The sequence below is a fragment of the Anoplophora glabripennis genome, unplaced genomic scaffold (genome assembly GCF_000390285.2).
Source record: "Anoplophora glabripennis isolate ALB-LARVAE unplaced genomic scaffold, Agla_2.0 scaffold175, whole genome shotgun sequence".
NCBI lineage: Eukaryota > Metazoa > Arthropoda > Insecta > Coleoptera > Cerambycidae > Anoplophora > Anoplophora glabripennis.
Window position 1 is genome coordinate 750571 of NW_019416926.1, and position 23076 is coordinate 773646.

General features: G+C 32.8%; 1 protein-coding gene across 3 annotated transcripts in view; it reads left to right on the plus strand.

The window, feature by feature from the left end:
• Positions 1-23076, plus strand: part of LOC108904790 (protein kinase C-binding protein NELL2-like) — a 269898-nt gene that overhangs the window by 159637 nt on the left and 87185 nt on the right. For all 3 annotated transcript variants that reach the window (XM_018707465.1, XM_018707466.1, XM_018707467.1), the window contains one exon: positions 8323-8686. In XM_018707465.1, the coding sequence (XP_018562981.1) occupies positions 8323-8686 (364 nt within the window). The remainder of the gene's footprint in view (positions 1-8322; positions 8687-23076) is intronic.

The window sequence follows — 23076 nt, forward strand, 5'->3', positions numbered from 1 at the left end:
AGACGGAATATCTAGGATCTACGGATTGGGATGTGATTGTCAGGTCGTCGGCGTATAAGTATATGTTGGTGTTGGGGGGATGTGGGATGTCGGAGTTGTAAATGGTGTATAGGTGTGGGGACAGGACGGTGCCCTGGGGGACACCGGCCTCCATGGGACGGGTGGTGGAAAGGGAATCTTGGATTTGGATGCGGAATTTTCGGTGGTGTAGGTAGGATTTTATGAGTTTGGTAAAGGATATGGGATATTGGTTGGTGAGCATTTTCATCAGTAGGCCTTCATGCCAAACCGTATCGAAGGCCTTTGCGACGTCCAGGAAGACAGCACCAGTGTACTGTCCCCTGTTGAAGGCCGCCGTGATGTGCTCGGTAAGGCGAACTAAATATCATACCTTCGCTAGTTAACAATCCAGTGCCCAACCAATTGTGTAGAAACCTGTAATCCACGGACTTAGTCAGAACATCCTGCGTGCTTAACAAATACTCGACAAAATCGTAATCAGTTGTTAGAATATTTGACTGCATTACCAAATCCATGTAGATTATCTTGCCATATTGTTTTATTAGTCTGTCAGCATCGTCTAAGATTGCTGTAAAGACAACAACACAATTTATATACCCACTTCCCTTTAAACTCTACCGTAATGATCGTAAATAAAAATCCTCGATTTTCGAGAAGGTTTACAATGCGATTGTCAATTTTGGCTGTTTTCTATATCTGTAACAAAATTATGTGCGTGTCTTCTGTGAAAATGTTTTATTTTTGTAAAAAATATTCTTATACTCTGATTTGTCATAGAATCCTGTGGTGTACATAATATTTTTCCTCTTCTTCAATTACATATAACAAAACTATATACAGGGTGTGCCATCTAAGAGGGATTCTTTTGTAACTCTGTAACTGTAGAATTCATAAAAAAAATAGTTTCAATAAAAGATGCCTGGAATCATATGGGCCATGTAAAGAAAATATTTTTAGCTTGTTCATTTCGCGAGTTCATTTTGTTTTAAATGGAACACCCTGTAGATATATTATTGCATTTTTGAATTCCTTGGTTAATATTAAGTGGAGTTTATTAAATGTACATTGTGTTTAAAACTTACCGTTTTCGAGATAATCAGTTGTTTTTGAAAAAAAATCACAATTTCAGCTCTTTAAATGAAGCTAGATAGCGTCTAAACGGTAAGAGTTAGAAACATTATTCAGACTCGAAAATACTGAGACCCACATTAAATAATCTTAAGAGTTGAAAAACTTTTCAGAATGGAATGACCCATACTAATTGTCATGGGTGAATGCAAAATTGAATGCACTTTCGACTGATATAAAGTTGTCCATACTTATCTTTAACAGTTTTCTAGAAAAATCAGGTTCATTTCTAAAGTCCGAAAAAGTAGCTATGTAACAGCATCAAGAAGGCCTTGCAAAACCACTTTTCTCTCACATTTTATCATGCCTTGGACTGGACAGTGTCAATATTTACTGGCATGTTTAAAAAGTGGTTTGACAAACAAAAGCAATACTAACAACAACTAAAACAAAACGCAAAACGAAACAAACTGAAACTCGGAACACAACAAGGAGAAGAATACTTAGAATGTTGATTTACATCAATTGCTCGAAGTGTCCTCCATTTTGATTAATACACAAACGAATTCGGTTTTTAAGAGACTGTTCAACATTGGTCAACATGTCTGACGTAATTTCTTGAAATGCTACTGTAATGCGATGCCACATATCTTCTGCGGTAGTTGGTGATGTAACGTAAACTTTGCTTTTTATAAATCCCCATAAAAAGAAGTAGCAACTTGTCATATCTGGACACCTTGAAGGCCAACTCACTGGTCCCCCGTGCCCAATCCATCTGTTGGGAAAAGATTTTGTAAAAACTGATGAACCGCCGCGGTATTGTGAGGTGGAGCACCATCATATTGCATCCACATTCTTCGAAATGCAGCTAAAGGAATGTCGCCTAACAAATCTTCTAGTGTTTGTTAAAAAGTGTAAATAAACTGCTCCAGTTAGATGCTGGTCAAAAAAAAAAATGGTCCAATGACATGGGTTCCCAAAATTGCTCCCTACACGTTCAAAGACCATCGTTGGCTATGAATAATCCGGAATTGGTGAGGATTTACTGTGTCATATTTTTTTATTTATTTATTACTTCCAAACAGGCAGCAATGCCTAATTACAAGGAACTTAAAAACATAGAAATATAAGATAATTAAATAATACAGCTTAAAAATACATAAATAACCTAGACGTATCAACAAAATTTCAAAATAAATAAAATTATGACTATTAACGAAACCATTTTTATGAAAAGTAGGCTCATTGGAGAACATGGCCCGTTTAAAAAAATCATCATCTTGATTTAACATCTCCAGTGCCCACTGACAAAACTCCAGTCTCCGCTGAAAGTCTACTTTTAGTAACTCTTGGTGTAATTGGATGCATGCGATAAGGATGTACTGTGCTGTACTTTTGTAAAATCCTATATATCAACGTTGTACTAATACAATTGCAAGGCCTTCTTGACGCTGTTACATAGTTACTTTCTCGGACTGTAGAAAAGAACCTAATTTTTATGGACAACCTAATATCAGTCGAAAGGGCATTCAATTTTGCATTCACCCATGACATTTAATATGGGTCATTTCATTTTCAACTCGTAAAATTATTAAATGTAGGTCTCAGTAATTCCGAGTCTGAATAACGTACATATTTTGCTCACAGATGACAAGATAAAGTAGGTAATTTATGCCAAAACGAACTGTAAAAACTGCAGGTTTGTAACTCTTACAGTTTAGACGCCATCTAGCCTCATTTAGCGAGCTGAAATTGTGATTCCTTACATGGCCCACATGATTCTAGACAATTTTTATTAAAACCATTTTTTTACAAATTTTACAGTTACAGAGTTACAGAAGAATCCTTCTTAGGTAGAAAACCCTGTAGAATTGGCAAATACATTTATTAGAAGGTGAAAAAAACAGCCTTAATTCTACTACTATACAAGGTGTTCGTATAAGAACCGACACAGAGCAGAGGCATGTAGGGGAACTCAAAATATGATTTAACGCAACTTACCTTTATATTGCACCCTCGAGAAGTTACAGGCTTTGAAAGTGGGGTTTCAAATTTCGGAAAAAAAAATAATAGGGTATATTTGAATTTAGAAATACCGAATTTGGTACACGGTGTGAGTGTACCAAGAGCATTAATTGACAATAAGTAGAGTTCAATTGAAACATTTTAAAACATTGATCATGGATGATGCACCATTAAAATGTCAGAATTTTTTAACCCGTTGGTGGACTTAAATAATTATTACTTTATTATATAAGGACTAAAACTTCTCAAAAAACTGTCATTTTCAACAAGAACACGAATAACTAATAATATGTATTGTAGCTGTGATATTTAAAATAATCGAAAATTCAAAAGTTGACTATGAATTTAAACGTCAAACTTGACGATCAGGAAAAAAGTTGGAATGACAATAGTTTAATAGAAAAACAAAGATCTTAAACAATAGAAATAACATACAATTTGCAGTGATAAGGTATAGAAATTGTTCAAAATTATCACTGTTTTCTCTCAGGCGTAAATTTATGTCTACCCTATCTAGTAACTGTTGATTGTTTCTAATGAATGTGCATTTATCCGTAATGCGATTATACAATTCTGCTCGAGATGCAACTGGCGAGGAATACATAAATTCTTTTAACCTTCCCCAAAGAAAGAAGTCACATTTGATCGTGATCGTGGAGGCCAAACTTGTTGGCAATTAAGGCCTCTTCTAATCCATTTATATATTTATACTGGTGGTTTTAAAAGTCTCTAGCATATTACTAAAATTCCTTATCAGTGCAAATTGCATATTCTTCTGTTGTTTAAGTTATTTGTTTTTCAATTAAATTATTCTTATTCCAAATTTTTCTCTGATTGTCAAGTTTGACGTTTAAATTGATGATTTTAAATAACACAGCTATTATTAGTATTATTAGTTATTCGTGTTTTTGTTGAAAAAGTCCATGTATAACATTTTATTAAAACAAGCTTTTAGTGATGTCATTTTATTTTCGGTGTTCTTCTCAGCAAACCCTTTCATTTGATACCCAATCATGGGGAAGCATAAGAAATAACTGGTCCGCCATATTGGATTTAGAATGACGTCACTTAGCTAACCATGCATTCTAATCCAAACGAAACGTGTATGCATAATTGTTTTAAAATTCAGTTGCAAGATTTGACCATACTAACAAGGCAAGTTAAAAAGCTTGTAATAAAAAAGTAATTTAATTTTAGTAATTTTTTGTTTAGTGTTTTTTTTATGGCCGGGAAGCTTTCATTTAGCCAACAAGTTGACATGCTATTAGTATTAGGTTTCTGTGAAGGGAACTATAGAAGAAGTGTTGAAGAATATGGGAGGAGATTTCCAAATCGTATAATCCCCCATAGAGAAACATTTTTCAACGTTGAAATACGGGCTCGAGAAACAGGCAGCAGGTTTTCAGTAACACTCAAGAATGTGCTATTGCAATTTGGGCACAAGAGGAAGTACTTATTTTGAATACAATTAACGATGACTCACATCTACTAGAATTCTATCTCAAAAAACTAGTATATTTATTTATTTATTTATTTATTTATTTATTTATTTTGGATACACCATTCCACAGAAATTAAATTCCAATTACGGAGTCGGAGTACAAAGAATAATTACAATAGAGAGAAATACTGAAAAAAAAGAGAGATTAAACCTATATAATAAGTAAATATAAGATAAACATGCGACAACTAACATGGTGAAGACAGAAAAAGTACGCAGTATAAGTAATATAGGTACAAACAACCTATTGATATTCGGTTAATTTAGGTCATGCTCAAAATATGCGTAGTATTTTCTTTAATTTCATTTATGTTACAATTAAAAACATCTACAAGATGTGCAATTTTTGTATAGCTTGAGCATGCCTGAAACAATGGGGAAGCTTTTAGGAGATTTGTACGAGGGATAGGCAAACAGAACATTTCAGGAGAAGGCGAAGTTAACCTAGCCATATTAAAGTTAAGTAAACTTAATATCTGAGGACACACGCCAAAATGATTTAACACAAGGTTCTGAGGAAAATTAATGGGGGGGGGTAATACAAATTTTCTTTATAAAATAAGTACTTTAAAAACTTTTATTTATGTGAACTGTATATAGCGGTTTTATATAAAATAAATAACGATCCCTAAATTTTTGTATGAGGTCTTCAAAAATCTATCAACATGTTCAACAAACGAAAGCTTACAATCAAATACAATCCCTAAATGAGGGTAGGTCGATCTAAAAATACATCATTAATGTGGTAACCAAAGCTCAATGGATATATTTATCTACTAAATGATATAACATTACATTTTTTAGAATTCAGTGGCAGTTTATTAGTTATACACCAATGATTGACGAAAATTAAAGCATTTTGCAGCCGTTCACAGTCCTTAGAAGTATCAGTCCTCGTATACAACTTCATATCATCAGCGTACATTAAAAAATTGATATCAAAGGAATTTATTATGTTATCCAAAAATATATTGAACAGTAGAGGTCCCAGGACTGAACCCTGAGGTTGTACATATTACGTTCTATCAGCCAAGTATGACACAAACAAATCAACTAAATTCTCAGATAATCCGTAACCACCCAATCGTCCAATCTAAATTTTGTGATCCAGTCTATCGAAGGTCTTCGAGAAATCTGTGTATATAATATCTGCCCCGATTATCCAAAACATCCGCGACATATTAAGTCACACACGAGTTTAGTTGTAGTAGATCTCCCGTTCATAAAACCATGTTGATTTATGGTTACAATATTTTTGACATGGTTATAAACATACAAGATATTCTCAAAGACCTTACAGAAACCACAGATTAGTGCAATGGGTTATATCACTCCTGTCACCATTCTTAAAAATAGGGCATAAACATGAAACTTTCCATAATTAAGAAACTTCCTTGATTTCAATATTAAATTAAATATGGCAGTGAGAGGACGGATAAAGGTGCTATAGCAAACTTCCGTGCACTCAGTGATCAAACGTAATCCACCAAGTACACCCATGTCATATCCAAAAAGTGCAAGAATTGTTACCGAATAATTTGAGTGAATTTTCTGTCAGTTTATTTTACATCAAGACATTAATTTTCAAAANCTATCAACATGTTCAACAAACGAAAGCTTACAATCAAATACAATCCCTAAATGAGGGTAGGTCGATCTAAAAATACATCATTAATGTGGTAACCAAAGCTCAATGGATATATTTATCTACTAAATGACATAACATTACATTTTTTAGAATTCAGTGGCAGTTTATTAGCTATGCACCAATGATTGACTAAATTTAAAGCATTTTGCAGCCGTTCACAGTCCTTAGAAGTCTCAATCCTCGTATACAACTTCATATCATCAGCGTACATTAAAAAATTGATATCAACAGAATTTATTATGTCATCCAAAAATATATTGAACAGTAAAGGTCCCAGGACTGAACCCTGAGGTTGTACATATTACGTTCTATCAGCCAAATATGACACAAACAAATCAACTAAATTCTCAGATTAATCCGTAACCACCCAATCGTCCAATCTAAATTTTGTGATCCAGACTATCGAAGGTCTTCGAGAAATCTATGTATATAATATCTGCCCCGATTATCCAAAACATCCGCGACATATTAAGTAACACACATGAGATTAGTTGTAGTAGATCTCCCGTTCATAAAACCATGTTGATTTATGGTTACAATATTTTTGACATTGTTATAAACATAATGATACAAGATATTCTCAAAGACCTTACAGAAACCACAGATTAGCGCAATGGGTTATATCACTCCTGTCACCATTCTTAAAAATAGGGCATAAACATGAAACTTTCCATAATTAAGAAACTTCCTTGATTTCAATATTAAATTAAATATGGCAGTGAGAGGACGGATAAAAGTGCTATAGCAAACTTCCGTGCACTCAGTGATCAAACGTAATCCACCAAGTACACCCATGTCATATCCAAAAAGTGCAAGAATTGTTACCGAATAATTTGAGTGAATTTTCTGTCAGTTTATTTTACATCAAGACATTAATTTTCAAAAGAAAATTCTCTTTACTGATACTTCCCGCAGAGGTATTACAAATTTGCATAACTATCATGAGTATTCTGATGTAAACCCTCATTCAGCATCTCCTCGACATTTCCACCGTGAGTTTAAAATAAATATTTGAATCGGTGTTATTAGTCGGTATTTAATTGGTTCAGTTATTTTACCGAATCGAAACTTATTTAGAATTTCTTCAGAACACTCTCCCGGATATACTTGACGAAGTGCCACTATAACTCAGGCTGGAACATTGGTTTATGTACGATGGAGCACCCCCTCATTTTAGTAATACTGTTCGAGACTTTTTAAACCACCAGTATCCAAATAAATGGATTGGAAGAGGAATTAGTTACCCACAAGTTTGGCCTCCATAATCACCAGACCTAAACAAATGTGACTTCTTTCTTTGGGGAACGTATTATTCGCCACTTGCGTCTCCAGCAGAATTGTGGAATCGCATTACGGATAAATGCACGTTCATTAGAAACGATCAGTAGTTAGAGTAAACTTCAATTTTCGAATAAGAATAAAACGCCTGAGAGAAAACGGTGATCATTTTTTGTTTATTTTTCTATTAAATTAATCTTATTCCAACTTTTTCCTGATCGCCAAGCTTAACTTTTAAATTCATAGTCAACTTTTGAATTTTCGATGATTTTAAATATAACACACCTACAATATGTATTATTAGTTAAGTATTCGTGTTATTGTTGAACAGTTTTTTGAAAATTAACAAGAGTAAGAAAAGTTTTAGAATTAAATTCCCCCGAAAATAAAGTAATATTTTTTTAACTCCGCCAACGGGTTAAAAAATTCTGTTACATTTTTAATGGTGCATCTTCCCTTATCAACCCTTTAAAATGCTTCAGTTGAACTCTGCTTACTGTCGATTAATGTTCTTGGTACACTCACACCGAATAACTAAGATATTGATTTTTAAAAAATTTGAAGTCCCACTTTCAAGGCCTGTAACTTCTTAGGGGTGCAGCTTAGTATGAAGGTAAGTTGCGTTAAATCAAATAGGTTCCCCTACACGCCCCTGCTCTGTGTCGGTTCTTATGCGAAACACCCTGTACACAACGTTACTCCTTCTGTTTTACGAATCATTTGTGTCTGTAACTTTCATACATAATAAAATTATCTTACTAATAGACAATAAAATTTTAAGGTGCAACTGTAGTGTACCGAACAGCGATCAAAATCCATGTTGTCCACAGTGTAATAAAAAACATGCTTGTCAGCATCAGGAACTCTCTGGTGTTATTCTACACCACGGAGAGCAATGGTCTTATCAGTGTCAGACGTGTGAATGCCTCTATGGAGAAGTGGATTGTTGGGAAATGAAGTGTCCACCTTTATTATGCGAGAACCCAGTTAGAAATTCTGTGGACTGTTGCCCACACTGCAACGATCCTTGCTCGATTGGGAATTCTTCAGCCTTAGGACAAACTTGTACATTTGCAGGTCAAATATATTCATCCAGCTCTCAATTTGTCGACCCGAATGATGCCTGTACGGCTTGTAACTGTAAGGTTAGTTATTACCTGCACAATTTATTAATTTTATCGACCTAATTATATAGCTCTAGTTTTGTTTTGTGGTTTAAATGCAATAAACATAACATACATTTACATAACATATATTTATATTAATTTAGCTTAATATGACAGTTATTATACATTAACATGTTCATTTACCCAAATTTTAAAGTAAATTTTGAAACATCAGGAAATGAGTCCATTTTTATCTTGTGGGGGACATATTTTAATATTTTCTTACTTATATATATAAACTTGCGATAGGTACCTTAAAATCAAATCTTGTACAGGGTGATTCACTATATTTTGCCCCCCCTCCCTTTAACTTTTTTGTTGTAAGAGTTATAAAAAAAATGTGAAATACAAAAGTTGCACGATTTTTTATGAAATTTTCGAAAATTATAGAAAAACAAATGAGGTTCAAACAAAATGGCCACGGATGTTAACTTTGTTAATTTAAATGGAACACCCTGTATATTTTTACATATTTCGATAGAACGTTCTCTGTCGAGCACAGTCATATATGGTTTGTTGGGTCTATCCCTAACAATAAGCGAGTTAATATTAAAAAACGAAAAGAAGGTTTTTTATTAAGAAAATAAGATATATGGACGTCTTTCAAGCATTTCCGCCTTTTCCCCAATTACATAAGGATTTAGATTTATTTGTAATATATTTTGACATATCGAACATTGATATGTCAAAATGATGGGTATAAGTATTTTAACTAAATCTCACTAATTAGGCCGTTAGAGGCCTAATTACTCATGGACAATGTTATGTGATAGGCCGTGACAGTGACAGGTAATGTCATGACAACATTGTTATTGTTTGACAGTTTGTATTGTTATTTAATTAAAATGGGTTACACAGAAGTAGAAAATTCAAATATTATAGGAATTAAGATAGAGTAGTTAAGATATTCTCCATACTTATATTTAATATACTATTTATATACCTGTCACTGTCACGACCTACCATATAACATTGTCCATGAGTAATTGGCCTCACACGGTCTATTATAGTGAGATTTAGTCAAAATACCTATACGCATTTTGGACTATATCAATGTCCGATATGTCAAAATCAACTAAATCTAAATCCTTACTTAATTGGAAAAATGGCAGAAATGTCTGAAAGAGGTCTAACAATTACAAGATGTCTTATTTTCTTAATAAAAAAGCCTCTTTTCGTTTTTTAATATTATCTCTAACAATAATAGAGATGGGCCCAACAAACCCTATATGGCTATGCTCGACAAGGAACGTTCTATCCAAATATGTAAAAATATACAGGGTGTTTTTTGTTTTTTGTTTGGACTTCATTTGTTTTTCTACTATCATTTTCGAAAACATCATAAAAAATCGTGCAACTTTTGTATTTCACATTTTTTTATAACTCTTAATACAAAAAATTTAAAGGGGGGGGGTCAAAATATAGTGAATCACCTGTACATTTGAATCAAGAATTTTTTCGTGTGGTCCGACCATTCGCTAAACACAGCCACAGTTTAGCTCTCCTGATATAACACCCCTAGATTACTTCTACATTACATTTGTTTATAAAACAAAGCCATTACTTAAATATAGACAACTTGAGAAACAGAGTATTTGAGGAATTGCAAGAAATTACTAAAGAAACTTTAATAAACGTTGCGAGTCGTTCTATTATAGGTTGGGATATTGCCAAATTTAAGTGTGACAGTTTGAACATTTATTAAAATAGATTTTTTTATTCAAAGTATAATCGCGTAATTGTATTGGTTTTTCGTTTGTGTTTTTTAATAATAATAGTGTGTATTTAAGAGAAAGTAGTTGTAACTCCTTTGTTTTCTAAAATTTTCCAAAAAACTTTACATTACTGTAAAGAGAATGAAATTATCTTTCATATGACTTATCATAAGCCATACTGTGCAATTTAAAAAAATGGAGGGAACCTTGAGGGGGGTAGGGGAGGTAAATGTAAACCTTTCTTTACACGTCAAAAAATGACAAATGGAATGTATTTTCTGAAGTATATCTGAACTTTACCTAAAATTCACTCTTAATCTAGATATCTTGTTGTTCCGGGAATTTTGGGACACAGTGTATAAATTAATTAGTAAAATTAGGTATCTTTAATATTGTACAATTTATAAATTATATTACATTATACTAACTAAACACTTAAAGTTCATTGCCTCGATCTCAGGTGCTAAACCACATCAAAGTTAAGTTTACTACTACCTATACCTACCAATTTTAACGAAGTTTTATTGATTTGTAATGACTAGTTAAAACATTGAAAGTTTTTTGAGTATTTTTAAAGAAATTGTTTCATTTCTTTAAAAAATCGACAAAATGCTGGATCCGTACTCCATCCAGCTTGAATTGTGTTGGTACAGCTACAATCTAGCTGAATCGAAAATGCTGCTGGATTGGAATCCCTAGTTCCAGGATGTGAAATTGAAGGAAAACTATTGGAAATTTCAAAGAAAATGCTGTACCTCTCAAACTACAATCCGGAGCACTTTTTTGCTTGGGATGCTGAATGTTGAGATGTTTGAGAATATTCCATTAAAATTTGAATGACTTGCAATGGGTTCCAAGGGGTGAAATAGAAGGAAAACTATTGGAAATTTCAAAAAAAATTCGGTATCTCCCAAATTACAATCTAGAGCACTTTTTTGCTTGGTATGCTAACTGTTGAGAAAATTTTAAGGACTTGCAATGGGTTCCAGCGTGTGTAATTGAAGGAAAACTATTGGTTTCAAAGAAAACTCGGTATCTTCCAAATTACAATCCGAAGCACTTTTTCGCTTAGTATGCTGACTCTTGAGATGTTATAGAAAATCCCATTAAAATTTGAATGACTTGCAATGGGTTCCAGGGTGTGAAATTGAAGGAAAACTATTGAAAATTTCAAAGAAAATTCGGTATCTCCCATATTACAATCTAGAGCACTTTTTTGCTTCGTATGTCAATTTCTAACACGTTAGAGAATATCCAATTAAAATTTGAACGACTGGCAAAGGGTTCCAGGGGGTGAAATTGAAGGAAAACGATTGGAAATTTCAAAGAAAGTTCGGTATATCGCAAACTACAATCCAGAGCACTTTTTCGTTTACTATGCTGACTCTTGGGACTTTAAAGAAGATCCCATAAAAATTTGAACGACTTGCAATGGGTTCCAGAGTATGAAATTGAAGGAAAACTATTGGAAATTTCAAAGAAATCTCGGTATCTCCCAAATTACAATCCGAAGTACTTTTTCGCTTGGTATGCTGACTCTCGAGATGTTAGAGAACATCCCATTAAAATTTGAACGACTTGCAATGGGTTTCAGTGTGTAAAATTGAAGGAAAACTATTGAAAATTTCAAAGAAAATTCGGCATCTCCCAAATTACAATCCAGAGCTTTCGTATGCTTTCTGAGACGTTAGAGAATGTCTACTTAAAATTTGAACGACTTACAATGGGTTTCAGGGTGTGAAATTAAAGGAAAACTATTAATTAAATTTTTATACAAACGAAGATCGATAGATCCTGTAAGATATTACAACTCTTTCTTTTCTATCGAGGAATTAGAATTTGCTCTAAACGACACAAAAAACATTTACCCCGGGGTTAGACTCCGTGGTAAACGATATGTTAAAAATCTAACCACTGAAATAAAATCGTATTACTAATCGTAACATTTTTAACAAAATATGGAATGAAAATACTTACCCTGTTGAATGGAATGAGGCTATAGTTGCCCCCATATTAAAAGCTCTTCTTCCTACGAGTTTCCGTCCAATCAGTGTAACCATTGTATAGGGAAAGAAAAGATGGTAATAATAATAAATCGGTTGATGTGAGTCCTGGAAAAAGAAAATATTTTAATGCCATACCAATCTGGTTTTAGAAAAGGCAGATCCATCTTGCTGCCATGGAGAATTATATTCAAGATGCTTTCAGGAAAAGAGAGTTTGTTGTGATACTACCTGGCGATATGGTGATTTACAAAAAATGTATAAGTACGGTTTATGTGGTAGACTTCCATTACTCATAAAATCTTTTCTGAGTGACAAAAAATATGTGTCAAAATCGGAAATACTCATTCTGAGCTTTACACTTTAGAAAATGACCAGGAATCAACTCTCAGCTGTTCCCTATTCGCCCTTGCTATAAACAAAATTGCTGAAAACATTCATAATTCAATATCACGATATCTCTATGTCGATGTTCTTTCGATTATGTTCTGGGAGAAATCAACCGAAAACTACAGCCAGCAATAAATTCCATCATTAAGAATGGTGAGGCTTCACGCTTGCCAAAGAAGAAATGCACTACATTTATTTTTGCCAGCTCAGAGAACCACATTATCATCCAATGCTGTTCGCAGATGATATTGTGAAGTTTCTAGGCCTCATTTTCGATAGGCACTAACATGATCCGAACATATTGATAAATGTCGTAAGTTCTTAAATATAATTCTCTCATTCAAAATGGAGTGCGCATACTGTATGCTTGATAAGAATTTATGCTATCATTCTATCTCGCCTCGATTACTGTTGTGCTGTTTATTCGTCTGCTCGCAATAGTTGATTACGTAAACTAGATACAATCCTTCCTTAGAATGATGAATGATCCACAGATGAATCCGTCTCCCATAGATATTATTTACATTGATGGTTCCAAAACAAATAGTGGAGTAGGTTGTGCCTTTGTTGTAAATGTTTTCAAATGGACTTTGCATTTTTATGCATATGTCATAAATATTTTCCTGCTCAACAATATGCGATATGTCCTGAGCCCCGTTAACAAAAATTTCATAATTGTTAGCGATTGTGTTACAGAGTATAACGAGTACATGCTCGTATATATAAAGTATATCCTATGGACAAGGACAATGAAGAAGGACAATGGACAAGGACACTATACATGGATAATGGACAAGGACAGTGGACAAGGACACTGGAGAAGGACAATGGACAAGGTTAATGTACAAGAACAATTGACAAGGACAATGGACAAGAACAATAGACAAGGACAATGGACAAGGACATAAGGACACTGGACAAGGGCATTGGACAAGGACACTGGTCAAGGATAATGAACAAGGACAGTGGACAAGGACACTGTAGAAGCACACTGGACAAGGACACTGGAATGGACAATGGACAAGGATACTGCACAAGGACAATGAACAAGGACAATGGACAAGAACAAGGACAATGGATATGGACAAGGACAATTAAGAAGGACACCGGACAAGGACACTGGACAAGGACACTGACACTGTTCAAGGATAATTGACAAGGGCACTTGACAAGGACAGTGGACAAGGACACTGCACAAGGACAATGGACAAGGACAGAGACAATGTACAAGGACAATAGACAAGCACAATGGACAAGGACAGAGACAATGTACAAGGACAATGGACAAGCACAATGGACAAGGACAATGAACAAGGACACAAAGACACTGGAGAAGCACACTGGACAAGGACACTGAACAAGGCAATGGACAATGGACAAGAAAAATGGACAGACAATGGAAAAGTACAATGGGCAAGGACAACTGACAATGGATAATGACAATGTACAAGGACAATGGACAAGGACAATGGACATGGACAAGGACAATGGACAAGGACACTGGACAAGGACACTGGACAAGGACACTGGACAAGGACAATGGGCACGGACACTGGACAAAGAAACTGGACAAAGGCACTGGAGAAGCACACTGGGCAAGGACACTGGACAAGGCAATGGACAATGGACAAGGACAATGGACAGACAATGGAAAAGTACAATGGAAAAGTACAGTGGACAAGGACAATTGACAGTAGGTAACGGCAATGGACAAGGGCACTCGACAAGGACACTTGACAAAGACAGTGGACAAGGACAGTGAACAGTGAAGGACTTAAAACACGTAAATGCCACTTATTTGCAATTTGCCAACTTAGCATCACTTCTTTCGAGTTACTTTTTTAAGATTATTATACTTACCCTTCTCCGTTCTCCGTTATAAAGTGCCATAAAATGTCTACTGTCTATTAATAATTTTTTCACGTCCAAACTCTTAATTCGACTGGAGTAGATGTACACTAAATGAGAATGTAACATTACATTACTTAATTTGTGATTTGAAAATCATTTAAGGTTTTTAAGAATTTTGAAAAATAATATAGAAAGAATAAAAACATATTTTTAAAAATATATATAAAAAAACATTTGAAATAATTTTCCTAATAATCTCAAACGCAAACATTATTAAACTAATTCTCAACAAACTGCAATTGTGAATATGTACTTTAATATTAAGAATCTTATACAAAAATAGTGTACGAAAATTCACATATGCAAAAATAACATGTGTTAATGATGTACTAATTTATAATGACGAACCTATGTCAATAGCCCTGCACATGTAAATTATTTTTATCAAGGAAAGTCTTAAGCTTCGAAATATACATTCTTTATGCCGAATGATTAATATTATTAATTTCTTTAGCATTAAAAATATACTTCATACTACCCTATGAAGAGAAATGCACCCTTGAAAATAATTTATTATTTAAGAATATAAGTTGCCATCGGCAACCAATATTTGGATTCAATTGTTCGGTGCTACCTCAGTACTTAAATAATCAATTATATAGGATCCTTAATGTACTTGTATTTACATAACTTCAGTTATGTAATAATTTGTTGAGAATTAGTTTAATGATGTTTACGTTAGAGAATAGCAGGAATATGCTATGTTTTCTTATAGTTTGTTAGAAAATGTTATGCTTGTATCATTTTTATTGGTTTTAAAAATTCTTATTGAATGAGTCACAAATTATATTTTCCTTCAATTCATGCACCATATCCTTTATGGAAAGTATTTTAACAAGTGTACCTATTTATCTCGATAATTATGTAATAAATAAAAAATTTCTGGGGTAAATAAAATACTCGTGAGGAAATTATGTACTTAAAAATTGAATACAAAATTCAACAGGCGTACCTACAAAAAAGTTAAAATAAATAATATCTGTGTAAAATTTGAAGTATCTCGAAAATCAGTCATCGTTATTAAGAAACAATCATTTAAAATACAGGGTGTTTCGCAGAAGAATCGACACAGAGCAGAGCCCTGTAGGGGAACCACAAATATGGTGATTTAACGCAACTTACCTTTATACTAAGCTGCACCCCTGAGAAGTTATGGCCCTGAAAGTGGCGTTTCAAATTTCGAAAAAAATCAATCTCAGTTATACTTGAACTTAGTAAAACATGGTACACGGTGTGAGTGTACCAAGAGCATTAATCGACAGTAAGTAGAGATCAATCGAAGCATTTTAAAGGGTTTATAAAGGATGATGCACCATTAAAAAGTGACAGAATTTTTTAACCCGTTCTCGGATTTAAAAAATTATTACTTAATAAAGTAATAACATGGGAAATTTAATTCTAAAATGTTTCTTACTCTTATTAGTTTTCAAAACTTTGTCGTTTTCAACAAAATCACGAATAACTAATAGTACGTATTGTAGCTTTATTTGAAATCATGAATTTAAACGTCAAACTTGACGATCAGAAAAAAATAATTGGAATAAGAATAATTTAATCGAAAAACAAATAACAAACAACAGAAATAAGATACACTTTGGAAAAGAATTTGGAATACGGATAAGTGCACATTCATTAGAAATAATCAATTGGATAGGCTTCAATTTTCGACGAAGAACAAATTTACGCCTGTTAGAAAACGGTAATCATTTTTGAACATTTTTAACAATTACTATAACTTACCACTGCTAATTGTATGTTATTTCTACTGTTTAAGATCTTTGTTTTTCTATTAAATTATTCTTATTCCAACATTTTTCCTGATCGTCAAGTTTGACGTTTAAATTCTAAAGTTGGCTTACTCTTGTTAGAGTAAGGAAAATTTTAGAATTAAATTCCCCATAAGGTAAAGTAATGATTTTGTAAGTCCGTCGATGGCGACGGGTTAAAATATTCTGTTATATTTTAATAGTGCGTCGTCCTTTATCAATCCTTTAAAATGCTCTATTTACTGTCGATTAATGCTCGTGATATACTCACACCGTGTACCAAATTTGGTTTTTCTAAGTTCAAGTATAATTGAGGTAGGTATTGATTTTTTTCGAAATGTGAATCCCCACATTCAAAGCCTATAACTTTTCAGGGGTACAGCTTAGTATAAAGGCAAGTTGCATTAAATCAATATATGTATTCCCCTGCTCTGTGCCGGTTCTTACGCGAAACACCCTGTATTATGTACATATTATACAGGGTGGGCCACCAGTAACGCCTCGGACGCTTGGGACCAAACGGCAAATGTTACAGAAACCTGTTTAGGTACCCACCTATACAGGTTTCTGCACATACCCATGTGTAGGTTGATTACGGCTACATTTTTAAAATATTTTGAAATATACAGGGTGTCTAGTAAAAGCGTACCATATCAAAATTATGTATTTTTAAATGGAACACCCTGTATTTTACTGCATTTTTGAAAGCACCATAAAAAAATAGGTGACTTACAGTATCTGAGATATTTCAAATTTCAGTGAAAATGCAGGCTTAGCGTAGAAATTTTATATTTGCAATAAAAAAATAATTTTAAGGAAGCAGCTTTGGAGAGTGTAGTTTAGATCGTTGAAGTTATAGATTATTATATTTGTCGTCACTTAGTATCATACAGGAGTGTTCAAAAAACTGCTGAATATTTCTCTCAATTTTAAACAGCAATAACTTGGTTATTTTAAATGGGACACCCAGTATATTTTTACTTTGGTAGTTAGGAAATTTAAAACTCTTTCAAACTGTTATAGGTTCCCTATAGCTATCTCTAACGGTATTGGAGATATTTGTGCCGTTTCGTTTTTTATCGATTTTTTTTTTTGTAAGATATCCACGTGTCTTTATCGAGGTCTTTATTGAATTAGTTTGGGTTCTTCTGATGACGTCTCTTTAAATATAAGGAGAAAAATGTGAATGCAATTAGATGGCTCACCTGCACATTTTTCATATTCAGTGAGAAATTATATAAATCGAAAATTTAGTAATAAATGAATAGGTAGGAATGGTCCATGTCAGTGACTACCTAGGTGTCCAAACCTCCCGTAATGGACTTCTTTGTTTCGGACTATATAAAAAATCTTGTACACAGTGTTCGACCTACTACTTGCGATGATGTGAAGGGAAGGATTAGAGATGCATTTACCACAATCACCCCAAATATTCTAAGGAATGTGAGAGTATCATTTGAAGATAGAATAAGATGCTGTATTCAAGAGAATAGTTATCAATTGGAACACCTATTAAAATTTTTCTTTATTTCTTCTAAAACTAAAATTTTCGTTAATAAATATTTTTCATGTTCATAAATAATTCAGTTACTTACTACAAACATATTTATACAAAATAACTTTTTATAATTATTCTGCTTATAAAATAATATTTTTTATTAGAAAACTTTTTTGAATATTGTCATAATAATGATAAAAGGAAATTTTACTTTTAGAAGAAACAAAGAAAAATTTTAATTGATGTTCGAGTTGATAACTATTTATCTTCAAATTATATTCTCACGCAAATGCATCTCTAATCCTTCCCTTCAGGTTTGGACACTGACATGCAGCATTCCTACTTATCCATTTATTACTAAATTGTCGATTTAAATAATTTCTCACTGAATATGAAAATTATGCAGGTGCTCCATCTAATTGCATCCTCATTTTATCAATATATTTAAAGAGAACCCAAACTAATTCAATAAAGACCTCGATAAAGATATATGGATACATCTTACAAAAAAAAATCGATAAAAAACGAAACGGCACAAATATCTCCAATACCGTTAGAGATAGAGTTTTAAATTTTCTAACTCACAAAGTAAAAATATACTGGGTGTCCCATTTAAAATAACCAAGTTATTGCTGTTTAAAGTTGAGAGAAGTATTCAGCAGTTTTTTGAACACCCTGTATAATACTAAGTGACAACAAATATAACAATTTATAACTTCAAGGATCTAGAATCCAAAACCGCTTCCTTCAAATTATTTTTTCATAAATAATATTAAATTTCTACGCTATGCCTGCATTTTCACTAAAATTGAAATATCTCACAAACTGTAAGTCCTAGGTATGCAGAACTTATAATAAAGTTCACCTATTTTTTTATGGTGCTTTCAAAAATGCAGTAAAATGCAGTGTGTTCCATTTAAAAATACATAACTTTGATATAGTACGCTTTTCCTGGACACCCTGTATATTTTAAAATATTTTTAAAATGTAGCCGTAATCAACCTATACATGCCCCCCCTAAACAGATTTCTGTAACATTTGCCGTTTGGTACTTAGCGACCGAGGCGTTACTGGTGGCCCACCCTGTATATTCAATATTTGTGTACATTTAAAAAATAGAAAAAAATTTTTACCTTTTACATAAAAGTTTTTTAGCTCCCAAAAACAAAAAACAAATAATTCGGTTCGTGTAACTAACAATTTCACACATTAGAGAGAGCCAGAGAGGGAGGATGTGATTTCATGGAGATTTATTATTTGCTTGGCTACCAACTCTATCTAATAGCTGTTTTACATTGACAATTTATTCATGAATAAATTGACAAAGTTCTTCATGAATTAATTCACGAATTTATTGGTAAACAGTGTGGTTTTACACTGCTACAGACAGTTTTTTGACGTATGAATCAGTTCTACCAATGAATCAAAGAAGCAACCATAACTGCTGCAGACTGTCAAGTTTTTTGACGTATGAATCAGTTCTACCAATGAATCAAAGTAAATAAATTTCAAAAATGTCACCTTTCCACTCACAATTGTAGTGATACAACAGCGGTACCGTTCTGACACATATTATATAAATATTAGTTTTTGTAAGTAACAAATCAGTAAAAACAATGCAAAACTAGTACGATGCCACACAATTATTTACATATTCCAATAACATAACCTCATTACTGATCTGAGGCTGGAAATCTGTTGGGTTGGTACTTCCGAACTTCACGAAGAAATTGACGAAAATTAGAACATGCTCTAATTCGNTACTTCATACTACCCTATGAAGAGAAATGCACCCTTGAAAATAATTTATTATTTAAGAATATAAGTTGCCATCGGCAACCAATATTTGGATTCAATTGTTCGGTGCTACCTCAGTACTTAAATAATCAATTATATAGGATCCTTAATGTACTTGTATTTACATAACTTCAGTTATGTAATAATTTGTTGAGAATTAGTTTAATGATGTTTACGTTAGAGAATAGCAGGAATATGCTATGTTTTCTTATAGTTTGTTAGAAAATGTTATGCTTGTATCATTTTTATTGGTTTTAAAAATTCTTATTGAATGAGTCACAAATTATATTTTCCTTCAATTCATGCACCATATCCTTTATGGAAAGTATTTTAACAAGTGTACCTATTTATCTCGATAATTATGTAATAAATAAAAAATTTCTGGGGTAAATAAAATACTCGTGAGGAAATTATGTACTTAAAAATTGAATACAAAATTCAACAGGCGTACCTACAAAAAAGTTAAAATAAATAATATCTGTGTAAAATTTGAAGTATCTCGAAAATCAGTCATCGTTATTAAGAAACAATCATTTAAAATACAGGGTGTTTCGCAGAAGAATCGACACAGAGCAGAGGCCTGTAGGGGAACCACAAACATGGTGATTTAACGCAACTTACCTTTATACTAAGCTGCACCCCTGAGAAGTTATGGCCCTGAAAGTGGCGTTTCAAATTTCGAAAAAAATCAATCTCAGTTATACTTGAACTTAGTAAAACATGGTACACGGTGTGAGTGTACCAAGAGCATTAATCGACAGTAAGTAGAGATCAATCGAAGCATTTTAAAGGGTTTATAAAGGATGATGCACCATTAAAAAGTGACAGAATTTTTTAATCCGTTCTCGGACTTAAAAAATTATTACTTAATAAAGTAATAACATGGGAAATTTAATTCTAAAATTTTTCTTACTCTTATTAGTTTTCAAAAAACTTTGTCGTTTTCAACAAAAACACGAATAACTAATAGTACGTATTGTAGCTTTATTTAAAATCATGCATTTAAACGTCAAACTTGACGATCAGAAAAAAATAATTGGAATAAGAATAATTTAATCGAAAAACAAATAACAAACAACAGAAATAAGATACACTTTGGAAAAGAATTTGGAATACGGATAAGTGCACATTCATTAGAAATAATCAATTGGATAGGCTTCAATTTTCGACGAAGAACAAATTTACGCCTGTTAGAAAACGGTAATCATTTTTGAACATTTTTAACAATTACTATAACTTACCACTGCTAATTGTATGTTATTTCTACTGTTTAAGATCTTTGTTTTTCTATTAAATTTTTCTTATTCCAACATTTTTCCTGATCGTCAAGTTTGACGTTTAAATTCTAAAGTTGGCTTACTCTTGTTAGAGTAAGGAAAATTTTAGAATTAAATTCCCCATAAGGTAAAGTAATGATTTTGTAAGTCCGTCGATGGCGACGGGTTAAAATATTCTGTTATATTTTAATAGTGCGTCGTCCTTTATCAATCCTTTAAAATGCTATATTTACTGTCGATTAATGCTCGTGATATACTCACACCGTGTACCAAATTTGGTTTTTCTAAGTTCAAGTATAATTGAGGTAGGTATTGATTTTTTTCGAAATGTGAATCCCCACATTCAAAGCCTATAACTTTTCAGGGGTACAGCTTAGTATAAAGGCAAGTTGCATTAAATCAATATATGTATTCCCCTGCTCTGTGCCGGTTCTTACGCGAAACACCCTGTATTATGTACATATTATACAGGGTGGGCCACCAGTAACGCCTCGGACGCTTGGGACCAAACGGCAAATGTTACAGAAACCTGTTTAGGTACCCACCTATACAGGTTTCTGCACATACCCATGTGTAGGTTGATTACGGCTACATTTTTAAAATATTTTGAAATATACAGGGTGTCTAGTAAAAGCGTACCATATCAAAATTATGTATTTTTAAATGGAACACCCTGTATTTTACTGCATTTTTGAAAGCACCATAAAAAAATAGGTGACTTACAGTATCTGAGATATTTCAAATTTCAGTGAAAATGCAGGCTTAGCGTAGAAATTTTATATTTGCAATAAAAAAATAATTTTAAGGAAGCAGCTTTGGAGAGTGTAGTTTAGATCGTTGAAGTTATAGATTATTATATTTGTCGTCACTTAGTATCATACAGGAGTGTTCAAAAAACTGCTGAATATTTCTCTCAATTTTAAACAGCAATAACTTGGTTATTTTAAATGGGACACCCAGTATATTTTTACTTTGGTAGTTAGGAAATTTAAAACTCTTTCAAACTGTTATAGGTTCCCTATAGCTATCTCTAACGGTATTGGAGATATTTGTGCCGTTTCGTTTTTTATCGATTTTTTTTTTTGTAAGATATCCACGTGTCTTTATCGAGGTCTTTATTGAATTAGTTTGGGTTCTTCTGATGACGTCTCTTTAAATATAAGGAGAAAAATGTGAATGCAATTAGATGGCTCACCTGCACATTTTTCATATTCAGTGAGAAATTATATAAATCGAAAATTTAGTAATAAATGAATAGGTAGGAATGGTCCATGTCAGTGACTACCTAGGTGTCCAAACCTCCCGTAATGGACTTCTTTGTTTCGGACTATATAAAAAATCTTGTACACAGTGTTCGACCTACTACTTGCGATGATGTGAAAGGAAGGATTAGAGATGCATTTACCACAATCACCCCAAATATTCTAAGGAATGTGAGAGTATCATTTGAAGATAGAATAAGATGCTGTATTCAAGAGAATAGTTATCAATTGGAACACCTATTAAAATTTTTCTTTATTTCTTCTAAAACTAAAATTTTCGTTAATAAATATTTTTCATGTTCATAAATAATTCAGTTACTTACTACAAACATATTTATACAAAATTAATAACTTTTTATAATCATTCTGCTTATAAAATAATATTTTTTATTAGAAAACTTTTTTGAATATTTTCATGATAATGATAAAAGGAACTTTTACTTTTAGAAAAAACAAAGAAAAATTTTAATTGATGTTCGAATTGATAACCATTCTCCTGAATACAGCATCTTATTCTATCTTCAAATGATATTCTCACGCAAATGCATCTCTAATCCTTCCCTCTAATATCATCGCAAGTAATAGGTGGAACATTGTATACAAGATTTTTTATATAGCTCGCAACAAAGAAGTCCATTACGGTGAGGTCTGGACACCTACGTGGCCACTGACATGCACCATTCCTACTTATCCATTTATTACTAAATTTTCGATATAAATAATTTCTCACTGAATATGAAAAATTTGCAG